Raw genomic sequence first — 15,273 nt, 5'->3', positions numbered from 1 at the left:
TTTTTTCGTTACTGCTGCATTTGTGTCGGAAGCACAGAGGCGCTTCCGGGTTGAAAGGATTAGATTGTGACATCACTGTGGCCCTTGAAGACACCTTTCATGTGCCTGTTAAGTTGCCCACCGAAGTGGTATCCATCTATCAATGTGTGGTCTCCTGCTTTCGAGCTGCTATGTGTGCAGGAGCTGGAGCGAAGGACGGGAGCTCACCCCTTCAAACAGGAGCACTTGGGTCTCGAACATGGGCTGCTGATTGTCAGCCCAGCGTTCTAACCCCGTGAGCCACTGCGCTCCCATTTTCTTCGCTGCAAATGTGTAAGAGCCTTGCTGTCTTGATTGTGAGTCTCGACACCCCTCTTCTGCTCTCTTCAGGGGGCCCTCTGCGAGGAGAACCTGCGAGGAGTACGCTTTGACGTGCACGACGTCACCCTGCACGCCGATGCCATCCACCGTGGCGGCGGCCAGATCATCCCCACAGCCCGGCGGTGCCTCTACGCCTGCATGCTGACAGCTCAGCCCCGCCTCATGGAGCCAATCTATCTGGTGGAGATCCAGGTAGGTGTGGAGGGAGGAGACCGGATGAGTTAGGAACTGCCCAGAGGTTTTTCCCCAATCTCACTGGAGACCTTTGTTTTCTCCCAGTGCCCTGAACAAGTAGTGGGTGGCATTTATGGAGTGCTGAACAGGAAACGAGGCCACGTTTTTGAAGAGTCCCAGGTGGCTGGAACCCCCATGTTTGTGGTCAAGGCCTACCTGCCTGTGAACGAATCTTTTGGTAAGTATAGATCTTTTCCCTCTAGGCTCAGAATGTCAACCGTCCCAACTTGGTCAGTTAGAAAAGAAAGACTCCTGGCTCAGGATTAGTCAAATGTATACTTTACTAAAGCCAAGGGGGTTACGGAAGAGGCAAGGCTAGATCTGAAATTTGCGGGCGCAAAACATCCAATTAACTTTCCCTTGGTCCTGGACAGTCCCCCCTGGTTATCCATGTCCAATCAGGCGTTAACAAGTCTTTGTGGGCTCTATGAGAAGGTGCTGCTTAGTTTTGATTTCTGAGTTCCCTCCCTACGTCCCTCCCCCAAATTACTGATGTCAGGCTGTCAGCATAGAATAAGGGACCTTGGAGGTCATCTAGTCCAACCCCCACCCCCCCCGCCCAAAAGCAGGAAACCCTACACCATTTCTGACAAATGGCAGTCCAATCTCTTCCTGAAAGCCTCCAGTGATGAAGCTCCCACAACTTCCGAAGGCAACTTCTGTTCCATGGGTTGGTTGATCTCACTGTCGGAAAATTCCTCCTTATTTTTAGGTTCCATTATTCCTGCTTTGTCCTTCAGGTGCTTTGGAGAATAGCTTGACCCCTTCCTCTCTGTGGCAGCCCCTGAGATATTGGAACATTGCTATCACGTCACCCCTGGTCCTTCTCTTCATTAGACTAGCCATGCCTTGTTCCTGCAACTGTTCTTCGTGTTTTAACCTCCAGTCCCCTCATCATCCTAGTTGCTCTTCTCTGCACTTTTTCTAGAATCTCAACATCTTTTTTATAGTGTGGTGACCAAAACTGGATGCAGGATTCCAAGTGTGGTCTTACTAAGGCTTTATAGAGTGGTATTAGTACCTCCCTCGATCTTGATTGTATCCCTCAATGCATTTTAGGATTGCATTGGCTTTTTTGGCTGCAGCTGCACACAGCTAGCTCATATTTTAATTGATTGTCCACTAAGACTCCAAGTTCCCTCTCGAAGTCACTGCTATTATATATATATATATATATATATACAGCTTGAGATGCGTAGCTTAGCAAACTGGCAGCCATGACGGGAGACGTTTCCTTGTGCTCTTTAGCTAAGATACTTCAGGTAGAGGCAAATATAGATAGTTCTCGACTTACAACCATTTGTTTAATGACCATTCCAAGCACTGAAAAAAGGGACTTACGACTGGGTTTCACCCTTAACGACAACGACCATTGCAGCATTCCCACCGTGGTCCACGTAATTAAAATTTGGGCACTTGGCCACCAAGCATGTATTTGTGACAGTTGCCACGTCCTGCAGTCGTGGCACAACTCACTTAGTAACTGCTTTATTTGGCAATAGAAATTTTGGGCTCAATGGTGGTCGTAAGTCCAGGACTTGAGTTGGCAACACCAAATATGGCCCTCGTCCTGTGGGGAGGGAAACCTTCCGCCTTTCTAACATTTGAACTCTCTTCTTGCTTTCACGCCACACCTTTTTCTGCCTTTAGGTTTCACGGCCGACTTGAGATCCAACACCGGAGGCCAGGCTTTCCCGCAGTGCGTCTTCGATCACTGGCAGATTCTCCCCGGGGATCCCTTCGACAGCACCAGCCGTCCTTGCCAAGTGGTCAGCGAGACACGCAAGCGGAAAGGGCTGAAAGAAGGCATCCCCGCGCTGGATAACTTCCTGGATAAATTGTAAACCGGTCGAATGAAATAATACCGCACCAGATCTTACAAAAAAAGAATAAATTTTAAAAATGGCTGTTGTGGGACTCGAAATGAACTTTTAACTAGTGTAAAAAAAAAAAAACAGAACAGAAACATGGTGGTTAGATGTGCTTGTGGCTGAGAATGGCGGCTGTTTCCTTTTTTTCCCCCCTTCTTTCCTTCCCCCTTTCCAATCATCAGAAAAAGAGGTCTCCCACGCCTACTTTTTCAGCCTTGATGAAGGGGTTTCTTTTCACACAACACGCCAGAAAAACCCACTCGGCCCGTTGTTAACTTGAGAAAATACGCTTCCATTTTAACGCACCCGAAACACGGCTCATCTCCATATTTATCTGACATCACGGAGGCAAGTGAGGGGGGGAAAAAGATGGCCAGGTTTTCTTTCCTTTGGAGAAATTTTGGAAAGGAGGAAGAAGGGGGGTTTTTTTGAGGGGGGAGGGGCGAGATGTGGGAAATCTGTTTTGCTCTCTTGAAAGGTTGGACGAGACGCGGAAGGATGATCAACAAAAGTCATTTATCTGGGGATTTGAGAGACGGAGGCTTTCTAGCCGGACAGCCTCTTCGCTAATAGGTTATCGTTGTGCAAATCAATGTATTTAGAACCACTGGAATAATAAATATAAGAATATCTGATCGGGCTTCCTGTTTATGTTGAAACGTCTCGAGAGCTTGTGTTAGGAGGAGCGAAGTTGTGGTGGGGGGAGTACAATACAGATAGTCCTTGACTTAACGACTCGTTACTTAGCATCCGTCGATCCCACTAGAGGTCACCACCGGTTCGCCCAGCAGAGGAAATGTGAGCGTGTGCATCATCGGCATGCGTGCGATGTCAAAACAACACGGGGATTGAGCTCGCGCGCGCCATCTGCACCTGTGTGCGGCATCAAAATCACAGCAATATAGGACGGGATTGCGCCCGGGTGAATGGGCAAGGCCCTCCTGCAGGTCACTATTACTGGTTAGGCCGAACCAGCTGAATACCACTTCTGGATCCCCCACCAAAAGTTATTTAGAACTCTTGTTCCAAAAGCTGGTACCACCTTGTAGGCACATGACACCGTTCTGGGCCCTCGGCAACTGGCCTGCATTTATGCCAGTTTACAGCATCCTGCTGTGATCACGACACAATTTGTGACTTTTTTTTTTTTTGAACAGTCATTTGTGTGAAGAGCCGTGGTTAGAATACAGCATTGCAGGCTGACTGCCCACTGCCAGGAGTTCGATCCTGACCGGTTCAAGGTTGATTCGGCCTTCCGTCCTTCCGAGGTCGGTAAAATGAAGATCCAGATTGTCGGTGGCCGGCTGACACTCTAAATCACTTAGAGAGGGGCTGTGAAACAGTATATAAACTATTGCTGACTATCATCTACCATATATCTATATCTTCTCTCTATCACTGTATGTCTATTCTCTTGATCTCTGGTGCAGGGGTTAGAATCCAGTTGTTGGGGTTTCAAGTAACATCCATATTAAGCAAATTTCCAAGGCAGGTAGATTCCTGAAAAGAATAGTTTTATTTGATACATGGCACAAGCTGGTGAAAACCGACTCTGAAGGTTTCCCGCCGTTTTCACGCAATTAAAAGTATTCCCTCAACACCAAACAATCAGTCACATGGTCCAATCAAGGCGCTGTCTGGTTGGTTGCCTGGTGTCATCACTCCTTCCTCTGGCCAGGTGTGAGAATCTCCTTTGTTCCCAAGAGAAAGTATTTTATTTTGGCTACGAAACCCCAGCTATCTCTAATTTTATTTATTTATTTTTTATTTTATTTCCAATTTATATACCGCCCTTCTCCCTGAGGACTCAGGGCGGTGTACAGCCAGAATTAAGAACATGAAATACAAATATTAAAAAACAATTAAAATATATATAAATGTTGCCCCAAAATTAAAAAGCACAAACCAATTAAAACATTTAAAAATTTCTTCTTAAGCCAGCCCGGCTTGCTGAAAAAAGAAAGTTTTAAGGGCACGGCGGAAGGCACCAAGGTCTTGGATTCTCCTCATCTCTGGGGGCAACTGATTCCAGAGGGTAGGAGCCCCCACAGAGAAGGCCCTCCCCCTGGGGGTCACCAGCCTACATTGTTTGGCTGATGGCACTCTGAGGAGGCCCTCTCTGTGGGAGCGCACGGGTCGATGGGAGATCGTCGGTAATCCCCCCCCCGCCCCTCCGTTCCTGTGTGGCAACACTGAAACTCCAAGATGGCTTCTGTCAGGTCAGCTTCAGGGTTGACACCAGTATTGTAAGCTGACTGCCCACTGTCAGGAGTTCGATCCTGACCGGCTCAAGGTTGACTCCGCCTTCCGCTTGAGCCTTCTGCTCCTGCTTGAGCAGGGGGCTGGACTAGAAGACCTCCAAGGTCCCTTCCAGCTCTGTTCTATTCCATCCTTTCAAGGTCGGTAAAATGAGGACCCAGATTGTTAGAGGCAATAGGCTGACTAAGTCGCATAGAGAGGGCTGTAAACGGGTGAAATCCAGCAGGTTCTGGAGAATCGGTAGCGGAAATTTTGATTAGTTTGGAGAACTGGCAAATGCCACCTCTGGCTGGCCTCAGAGTGGGGCGGGAATGGAGATTTTGCAATATCCTTTCCCTGCCATGGCCACCAAGCCACACCCACAGAACCAGTAGTAAAAAAATTTAGATTTCACCACTGGCTTTAAAGCACTGTGAAGTAGTATATAAGTCTGAACTGCTATTTCTTATTTTTGTCAAAATGGGCATTTGGTTCCACTTTTTGACAAAAACTGCCCACAGTCAACAAGGGGTTCACAATTCAACCATCCTATTCACTTAACTGACACCAAACTTGTAAAATCAGGTCAGTTGTGATGGCCTGCTTTACAATCGTCATGATTTATGACTAATTGGCAGTTAAAGCAAGTTAAAAAGACTACCAGCTAGTAAAGGAAATACAAAAATAAGCACTGTGTGTGTGTAATTGGGGTTCCCGCCAGCACTGCTTTTAACACCCACAAAATTGCGGCCGCTCTATAAATAACTGGTTCAAAAAGCCGCAAATACTGAAGCAATGTTTTGTTCCAATTTAATAACGTACACCCACTAGGAAAAAAAAAATCACAACTTGACATGTTTCTAAGTTTCCTGTTCACACACTTGTCAGAGGAAAGTTTAATATCCAGGTAAAGGTAAAAGTATGCTAGTCATTCCCGACTCTAGGGGGCAGTGCTCATCTGTTTCAAAGCCGAAAAGCCAGCGCTGTCCGAAATTGTCTCCATGGTCATGTGGCCAGCATGACTAAATGCCAAAGGCGCACAGAACGCTGTTACCTTCCCATCAAAGGTGGTCCCTCTTTTTCTACTTGCATTTTTTAAGTGCTTTCGAACTGCTAGGTTGCCAGAAGCTGGGACAAATAATGGGAGCTCGCCCCGTTATGGGGCACTAGGGATTCGAACCGCTGAACTGCCGACCTTTCGATTGACAAGGTCAGCGTCTTAGCCACTGAGCCATTGCGTCCCCTAATATCCATATATTTCATGCTAATTCCAGTTGCGTTCGCCTCCCACGTCTATTCCAGAAATTCTCTGTTAAGGATTCTATCTGGGCTGTGCAAAGAAGTCACGGTAAAAGCAATGGATTCACACGTCACATGTAGACATAATGTGATTTGATTGCTCTTGGCTTGTGATACGTTAAAAGCACAGTTGTGTGAATGCAATTAATCGTGGTTAATTTAGAGATCTCTTAGGTAAGCCTTGCCTTAATGCAGGAAACAAATCTTGTTTGATTTTCAGTACAAAAATACAAAACAAACTTGTGACGCTGTTTGGCTCATTAAAGTCCTGGTGTCTTTTGCAACAACATCGTCAACAAAACATCAGGATTGCATGTCAACTCAATTTTGCAATGAGATGAACGAAGCTAAGAGAGTTTCATCCTTTGGTTATTTGGTGGATGTTGAAGTACTATCTAGTTGGTGTTGATTCTACTAACTTTCAAGATTTCCAAATATCCATCCATGGCCATTCAAGTCCATCCACTGGTCCTGTTTCCTTCCTTCCATCTTTCCCTCCTTGTGCCATGTTGGTGATTCTATTTTTTATCAACAACCGCATGAAAAGCGCTGTTGAGTTTTGTCGAAACCAGTTCCTTAGATTATGAAGCCATGATGTTCTTCTGCCTGGACCTCGTTTGCCTTCAATCTTTCTTTGGAGGATTAAGTGAAGTATGCCGTATTTTTCCGGGTGTCGCATTACATTGCTGGGTTGCTATCGGTTCTACCCAGATTGGCGAACCGGTAGCGGCGGCGGCGGGAGGCTCCGTCCACCTGCGCCGGATGCTTTTGCGCATGGACAAGCATTGCGTGCGTGCACGCACCAGCGAACCGGTAGCAATAGGTTTTGCAACCCACTATTGCAGTGATGGCTAACCTTTTTGCTGTCGTGTGCCAAAAGCGGGGGGAGCACGGGGGGATCACACGAGCATGTGCCCACACCCATAATTCAATGCCCCCTGCGCCCTGCCCCCCCTGCGCATGTACATGTGACCCCTCATGCTCCCCATGCTTTTGGCACGTGATAGCACGGTGGGCCCGGTAGGCCTATTTTTTGCCCTCCCCAGGAGTCTGGGGAGGGTGAAAACAGCCTTCCCTATTCCCCCGGAGGCCCTCTGGAGGCTGGAAACAGCCCGTTTCCCGACTTCTGGTGGGACCGGAAGGCCCGAAAATCAGGACTGGAGCTGAGCTAGGGCAAGGCTCGTGTGCCCACAGATATGACTTCGTGTGCCACCTTGTGCCAACACGGCACTATTGTATCATATGTCCAAAATATTTATAACTTTCGCTTTTTTATGGCTTTGATGATTTCCCTTGGCTTTCCCAGGCGGCTTATCTCCTCCTCATTTCTGATTTTCCATCTTTCCCAGCGTTATGGATATTAGACTGAGGAGACCGTTCACCTTACCCTCAGATGTAGAAGCTGTCTCATTAACTCGGCGCCATCAAGTCCCTTGGTCTGACTCATAGGATAGTTTTGGAAAATGACAGAGTGGAGATTCCCAAATTCGAGTCCCTGTTTCAGCATGAATATTATTGGGTCAGATAACCTCACCGGCTATTTCAGATTATTCTTGGAGTTATTTTGAGAGGGATCTTGGAGCCCTAGTGGATAATCACTTAAATATGAGCCAGCAGTGTGCTGCAGCTGCCAAAAAATCCAATATAATCCTAAACTGCATTAAAGGGTATCTTGTCAGCGTTCCGAGTAATGCATTCGCTAAAATCAGAACTCTGAGGCAGGTAGATTCCTCAAAGAACATGTTTATTGGATACATCATATCGACACAGCTAGTGAAAACCAACTCTAAACGTTCCCACGGGTTTTCCCTAGTTAAAAGACCAAAATATTTCCCTCCCCAGATGTCACCGGTCACATTGTCCAATGTGAATAGCTGGCAGGGTGCTTGCTCACTGCCACCTGTTGGGATGACCTTGGTTCCCACAAGAAACCTTTTTGTTTTGACTATTAGGAAGCCTATCTATTCCCCCCCCCCCACTTCTCCCTCAGAATTTGTGGCAACTATGAGGCAGCACAAGATGGCTTCAGCCAGGTTTACTTCAGAGTTGACAGTATCTTTCCATCCCCCACCATCCAGTCAGAGCTGAAGAAGCTTCTGGGATGAGAAGCGAAATGCCTTCAAAGGAAAACCAGAAAGTCCAGTTGCCTCTTGAAAAAAGCACCTTTGAGATTAACAAGTCATAGAATCAAGATCACGTGAAGTGTTAGTACCGCTTTATGTAATTCCTTGTTAAGACTACACTTAGTATATTGCATCCAGTTTTGGTCACCACGATATAAAAAAGACGTTGAGACTCTAGAAAGACCGCAGAGAAGAACAAGAAAGACTATTAGAATAATATATTATAATATATTATATATATTATCCAGTTTCGCTCACCACAATATAAAAAAAGACGTTGAGACTCCAGAAAGCCTGCAGAGAAGAGCAACAAAGATGATTTGAATAATATATTATTATACATTATATATATATTGTAATATATTCCCGCAAGGAATATAAATATTTCCATTCCCCACTATCCTGTCAGAGCCGAAGAAGCTTCTTGGATGAGAAGCGAAACGTCTTCAAAAGAAAAAACAAGAAAGTCCAGTTGCCTCCAGAAAAAGCACCTTTGGGACAAACTCAATACACATTCTAGAATTTTCTAGAATTTTCAACGGTCTGAGTCAGTGTTTGGCCACCGGAACATACGTGGACTTCAACTCCCAGAATTCCTTAGCCAGAAATATCTGGCTAGGGAATTCTGGGAGTTGAAGTCCATCCATCTTCACCTCACCAAGATTGACATGATCTACTTGAATGTCTGATATCAGGTTTTCTGCTTCACAACAAGGTCAAAATTAATTAACTCCTGTGCTTCCTTCTTCCACATATATATATATTTTAATTTAGTTGGCCACCGTGAGAAGCGAAACAATAATTGGCCTCGGTTAATCCAGCAACGTTTTTAATGAAATGGCTGCAAGGGAAATTAATTAAAGCGACGTTAATTAAATAGAATGACGATCAAAGGTAGCTCTACCTCCGATTTCCCGTCATGCTTTACCACACAGCTTGGAAAACTGAGGGTTTGTCCAACTGTGGCTTAAAGTGAGCTACAGGGTGTTGTTGCAAGGTGAGAATTGAGAAGGGAGTGAATTCTGTCATTGGCCACGAAAGAAGAAAAAATTCCATCTCCTTTTCCGCCAGTGGTTAGTTAGCGAAACCTCCACAGCCCAAAGCAGTGCCGCTGAAAAAAAAATGAACAAAACACTCTTGTTGATTCTCAGTTCAGATTTGGATCAAGGTCTGTGTCCCTGGTTGGAAACAGAAACGTAGCTATCCTACACTGGGGTCCAGAAGTATTTTTATTTATAAACTAGGATTTTTCAAACATTGCCAAACCTCTGAAGGCACAGCTACGGGCATCTTTGACCCAAGTTAATGGAGGTACATTCTCTCTCTCTCTCTCTTTTTTTTTTTGCCAAATCATTTTTTATTTAAAAAAGAAAAAAAAAGCATACAAACATCATTCATTCAATCAAGTACAGACAGTACATCGGTCGGTTTGCATCCCTAGTGCCCTTTCCTCTCTTCACAATATCACTACATATCCAAAACTTATTCTTATATAAAATATATCAGTTGTATCATCATTTAAAGTATTTCAGCATTTACTTATATATCACCATTTTTTTATTATCTACCCAATGGTAAAATAAATCTCATATCAAATAATATTGTTTTTTTTTTTCCTGCTCTCTTATTTCTAATGTCAGTTTACACATTTCGGCACAGTCCAACATTTTCCTAATAACTTCTTCATCTGTAGGTATCATTTCTACTTTCCAATTTTTAGCAAATACAATTCTAGCTGCTGTTAGAAAATTCACAATTAAATACAGCAGCTCTTTGTTATATATTTCTGGTAAAATCCCTAATAAAAATATCTCTGGTTTAAAGTCTATGTGTAGATTCTCTTCAGGAGATCAGTAAACCAGATGTCCCCAACTCCTAGTCCGAGGAGTGGCATCGATCTGCAACATGCAAAAAAACAGTTGAAGCCCCATCCGCGGGGTGCAGGAAGCACCGGAAACCACGGCCCCTCCGGTCCGCAGACAAACCTTTCTACATGGAATCGGTCTGTGGTACCCAAAGGTTTGAAGGCCGCTGCAGTAACCCAAACCGGTCCTTCAGAACTTCCATTGGTGTTTTCCCATCACCATTTTAACCGGGCCTATCCAGCTCTTTGCTGAATGTCCTCCTCTTCCCTGCCTTTCCACCATTCCCAGCCTCTGAGCCAGTGGTGAAATCCAATTTTTTTTTTACTACCGGTGTTGTAGGCGTGGCTTGGTGGGCGTGGCGTGGCGTGGCATTGGCTATGGCAGGGGAAGAATACTGCAAAATCCCCATTCCCACCCCACTCCAGGGGAAGGATACTGCAAAATCTCCCTTCCCACCCCACTCCAGGGGAAGGATACTGCAAAATCTCCCTTCCCACCCCATTCCAGGGAAAGGATACTGCAAAATCCCCATTCCCACCCCACTCCAGGGGAAGGATACTGCAAAATCTCCCTTCCCACCCCACTCCAGGGGAAGGATACTGCAAAATCTCCCTTCCCACCCCATTCCAGGGAAAGGATACTGCAAAATCCCCATTCCCACCCCACTCCAGGGGAAGGATACTGCAAAATCTCCCTTCCCACCCCACTCCAGGGGAAGGATACTGCAAAATCTCCCTTCCCACCCCACTCCAGGGAAAGGATACTGCAAAATCCCCATTCCCACCCCACTCTAGGGGAAGGATACTGCAAAATCTCCCTTCCCACCCCACTCCAGGAAAAGGATACTGCAAAATCTCCCACCCACTCCAGGGAAAGGATACTGCAAAATCCCCATGCCCTCCCAACTCCTGGGGGAAGGATATTGCAAAATCCCCATTCCCACCCCATTCTGGGACCAGCCAGAAATTTTGAGCAGTTCGGAGAACCAGTAGTGTAAATTTTGAGTAGTTCTCCAAACTACTCAAAATTTACACTACTGGTTCTCCGAACTGCTCAAAATTTACACTACTGCTTCTCCGAACTACTCCGAACTTGAGTAGTTCTCCGAACTACTCAAAATTTACACTACTGCTTCTCCGAACTACTCAAAATTTACACTACTGGTTCTCCGAACTACTCCGAACTACTCAAAATTTACACTACTGCTTCTCCGAACTACTCAAAATTTACACTACTGGTTCTCCGAACTACTCCGAACTACTCAAAATTTACACTACTGCTTCTCCGAACTACTCAAAATTTACACTACTGCTTCTCCGAACTACTCCGAACTTGAGTAGTTCTCCGACCTACTCAAAATTTACACTACTGGTTCTCCGAACTGCTCAAAATTTCCGCTACCGGTTCTCCAGAACCTGTCAGAACCTGCTGGATTTCATTCCTGCTCTGAGCCTTCTCCAATTTTGACCGAGTGATTATATTCCGTCAAGTTCCCATCAGTTTGTAGCAATCACCCATGGTTCCCAGAGAACTACAGAAATGGGTCTCCAGTTCTTCATTCTAGAAAATTTCTAGGTTGAATCTCTCTCTCTCTCTCTCTCTCTCCTTGGTCAGTTTCCATCCATTATTCCTTGTCTGGCCTTCAGGTGCCTTGGAAAACAGCTTGACCCCCTTCCTCGTCTCTGTGGCAGCCCCTCAAGTATTGGAAGACTGCTATCCTGTCTCCCCTGGTCCTTCTCTTCACTAGACTAGCCAGGCCCAGTTCCTGCAGCCGTTCTTCATAATGTTTTAGCCTCCAGTCCCCTCATCATCCTGGTGGCTCTTCTCTGCACTTTTTCTAGAGTCTCAACATCTTTTTTTATAGCGTGGTGACCAAAACTGGATGCAGTACTCTTAGGTGTGGTCCAGGGGTGAAATGCTCCCAGTTCGGACCGGCTCAGGCAAGTAGGTAGCGATGGCGGCGGGCAGTTCAGAGAACCGGTAGCAAAAATCCCTGCCCTCGCCCCCCATGCCCAGCTGAGCCACGTGATCATCAGAGCCTTTTTTTTCTTTTAAATGGCTCTGACGATCCAAGCTCTGATGACCCCAGCTGAGTTGCCTGCTAATCGGTAGCAAAAATCCCTCCCCCTCCCCCCCTCAGCTTGCTTACCTTAGCTGCTGGTTGCAACGCCTTGCTGTAATCCCTGCAATCCATTGCATCAGCAAGCAACTGAATCTCCCTGCCTGCAATCAAGCAGGCAGGGAGTTGTGGACTTCAACTCCCAGAACTCCTCAGCCAGGAAAGCAAAGCTGGCTGAGGAATTCTGGGAGTTGAAGTCTACAAGTCTTAAAGTTGCCAGGGTTGGAGACCCCTGTTCTATTGGGTAAGTTTTTTCTCTCCTTTGGGAGCTTTAAAAAAATAGTTAATTGGGTTTTTTTTTAGTTGTCCTTTTTTGAGACCTAGCCATTTAAAGTTTAGGAAGTTTTAAATTTAGCTGCTTTTATATAAAAATAAAAATAAAATAATATTTGTGCAGCTTTCTGAGATTTAGCGTGTTTCTGTAGTGTTTCACTCAAACTACACAATCACACAAAATCTCACCAAGCTGTATGTGGAATTTTGTGTGTGTAAAATGTGAAAGTTGTTTTTTTGGGGGGCTTTTTGTGGCTGTGTGAGGTTCCTGCTTGTTGCAGGGGTCATTTTGGGTCTAGCACAGCTGCTTTTACATTGTGGGTGAGCCAGTTGTGTTGTGTTGTGTTGTGCTTTGTAGGTTAAAAAAGGGCAAAGAAGTGACATTGACTTGGCCACGTCCACCTGACCAACAAGCCACGCCCTCCAAGTCACCTTACCACCAAGCCCCGCCCACTAATTAAGCCACGCCCACAGAACCGGTAGCAAAAATTTTTAAATTTCACCCCTGGTGTGGTCCTACTAGGTGTAGTCTTACTAGGGCTTTCGTGGATAGCCCACAACCTGTTAGATGTCAAGGTCCTCTTCGAACACAATGGACAGACATCATCATACTAAGGCTTTATAGAGTGGTCTTAGTACCTCCCTTGATCTTGATTGTATCCCTCTGTTTCAGTTTCAGTTTCAGTTTCAGTTAAATTTTTATACCGCCCTTCTCCCAAGGGGACTCAGGGCGGTGTACAGCCAAGAGAAAAACCAACAATACAAAAGTTAAAAACAATTTTAAATTATTAAATAGCTTGGCCGATCGTCTAAAATACAGTCACCCATTAAAATAATATTTTAGGCCAGCCCTGCTTGATGGAATAATAGCGTTTTATGGGCGCGGCGGAAGGTACGGAGGTCGGAAATCCGACGAATCTCCGGGGGCAGCTCGTTCCAGAGGGCAGGCGCCCCCACAGAGAAGGCTCTCCCCCTGGGGGGGGTCGCCAGTCGACACTGTCTAACTGACGGTACCCTGAGGAGACCCTCTCTGTGGGTGCGTACTGGTCGGTGGGAGGCTATTAATGCAGTTTAGGATTGCACTTTTTAAGCTGCCGCTGCACACGGCTGGCTCATATTTAGCTAGTTGTCCACTAAGACTTTGAGATCCGCCTCCCAGTTACTATTGCTATTAAGCCGGGTTTCACCCAGTCTATATATTTATTTATTTATTTATCTATTTATTTATTTATTGGTTCTATTTATATGCCGCCCTTCTCCGAAGACTCAGGGCGGTTTACAACGCGTTAAGCAATAGCCTTCATACTTTTGTATATTTATTCAAAGTCAGCTTATTGCCCCCACAATCCGGGTCCTCATTTTACCTACCTCGGAAGGACGGAAGGCTGAGTCAACCTTGAGCCTGGCTTGAGATTTGAACTTGCAGTAATTGCAGGCAGCTGGTGCTACGTAACAGCGCTTTAGTCTTCTGCGCCACCAAGGCTCTTGGTGTATATATGTATTTTTGGTTTTTCTTGCCTAAGTCTTAAGTCTTTACATTTCTCTACACTGAATTTCATTTTGTTAGATAGGGCCCAGTGTTTAAGTCGGTCGAGAGCCATTTTCAAAGAGTTGGATTTTTTTTTTTTTGCAGCTTGATTATGAGCCATGTAGCCAGTCCACACTCTTAGGGACCACACAGATAGATTAACAGAGTTGGAAGGGACTTTAGAGGCCATCTAGTCCAACCCCCGCTCAAGCATCAAGATCTTCTTGGATAGGCCCAATTCCTGTATGGGGTGTGTGTGTGTGGGGGGGTCTTCCTTTTTGGTATGTCCGATTCCTGCATGGGGGGGGCTCCTTCCTTTGAATGGCCCCGATTCTTGCATTGGGGGGGCAGATGTTTATCCTCTTTGGTCGCCCCAATTTCTGCATGTAGGGGGGCTCCTCTTCAATGGGCCCAATTACTAAATATGTGTATGGGGGGTGTCCTCCTCCAGGGTGGGCCCGATTTCTGCATAGGGGGTGGGGGTTACTTTTTTGGGGGGGGATGGGCCCCATTTGTATAGGTACCGGTAGGAGTTCTTCCTTTTGGGTGAGCCCCCATTCCTTAATGTGGGAGGATCCCCATTTTGGGCGTGCCTGATTCCTGCATGTTTGGGGGGCGGGGGTGTCCTCCTCTGGGATGGGTTCGATTCAGGGGTGAAATCCAGCAGGTTCTGACAGGTTCTGGAGAACCGGTAGCGGAAATTTTGAATAGTTCGGAGAACTGGCATAGACCACCTCTGGCTGGCCCCAGGAGTGGGGTAGGAATGGGGATTTTGCAATATCCTTCCCCCAGGAGTGGGGTGGGAATGGGGATTTTGCAATATCCTTCCCCTGGAGTGGGGAGGGAATGGGGATTTTGCAATATCCTTCCCCCAGGAGTGGGAGTGGGGATTTTGCAATATCCTTCCCCCAGGAGTGGGGTGGGAATGGGGATGTTGCAATATCCTTCCCCTGGAGTGGGGTAGGAATGGGGATTTTACAATATCCTTCCCCCAGGAGTGGGGTGGGAATGGGGATTTTACAATATCCTTCCCCTGGAGTGGGGAGGGAATGGGGATCTCGCTGTTGTGATCTTGTGAGATCCGGCCATAAATGGTGTGAATGGGTTTTAATATTTTAATTTTTAAATGTTTTTATAATGGATTTTTTTTAAATGCATTGTAAGCCGCCTTGAGTCTCCGGAGAAAGGCGGCATATAAATTGAACTAATAAATAATAATATTAATAAATTGAACTAATAAATTTTGCAGTATCCTTCCCCCTGAAGTGGTGTGGGAATGGGGATTTTGCAATATCCTTCCCCTGGAGTGAGGAGGGAATGGGGATTTTGCAGTCTCCTTCCCCAGAAGTGGGGAGGGAATGGA

General features: G+C 46.0%; 1 protein-coding gene across 1 annotated transcript in view; it reads left to right on the top strand.

Annotated features, from left to right (window-relative positions):
- The window catches only part of EEF2 (eukaryotic translation elongation factor 2), a 32,493-nt gene extending 29,992 nt beyond the window's left edge, over positions 1–2,501 (top strand). Inside the window, exons 13-15 of the mRNA XM_034406357.3 lie at positions 370–552; positions 640–772; positions 2,245–2,501. Of these exons, the coding sequence (XP_034262248.2) occupies positions 370–552; positions 640–772; positions 2,245–2,438 (510 nt within the window). The 3' untranslated portion in view covers positions 2,439–2,501. The remainder of the gene's footprint in view (positions 1–369; positions 553–639; positions 773–2,244) is intronic.
- Positions 2,502–15,273: the final 12,772 nt, after the last annotated feature.

Source organism: Pantherophis guttatus, chromosome 1 (genome assembly GCF_059756535.1).
Source record: "Pantherophis guttatus breed Tessera chromosome 1, ASM5975653v1, whole genome shotgun sequence".
In the NCBI taxonomy this organism is placed as follows: Eukaryota; Metazoa; Chordata; class Lepidosauria; order Squamata; family Colubridae; genus Pantherophis; species Pantherophis guttatus.
This window is presented reverse-complemented; position numbering and strand designations above follow the sequence as displayed.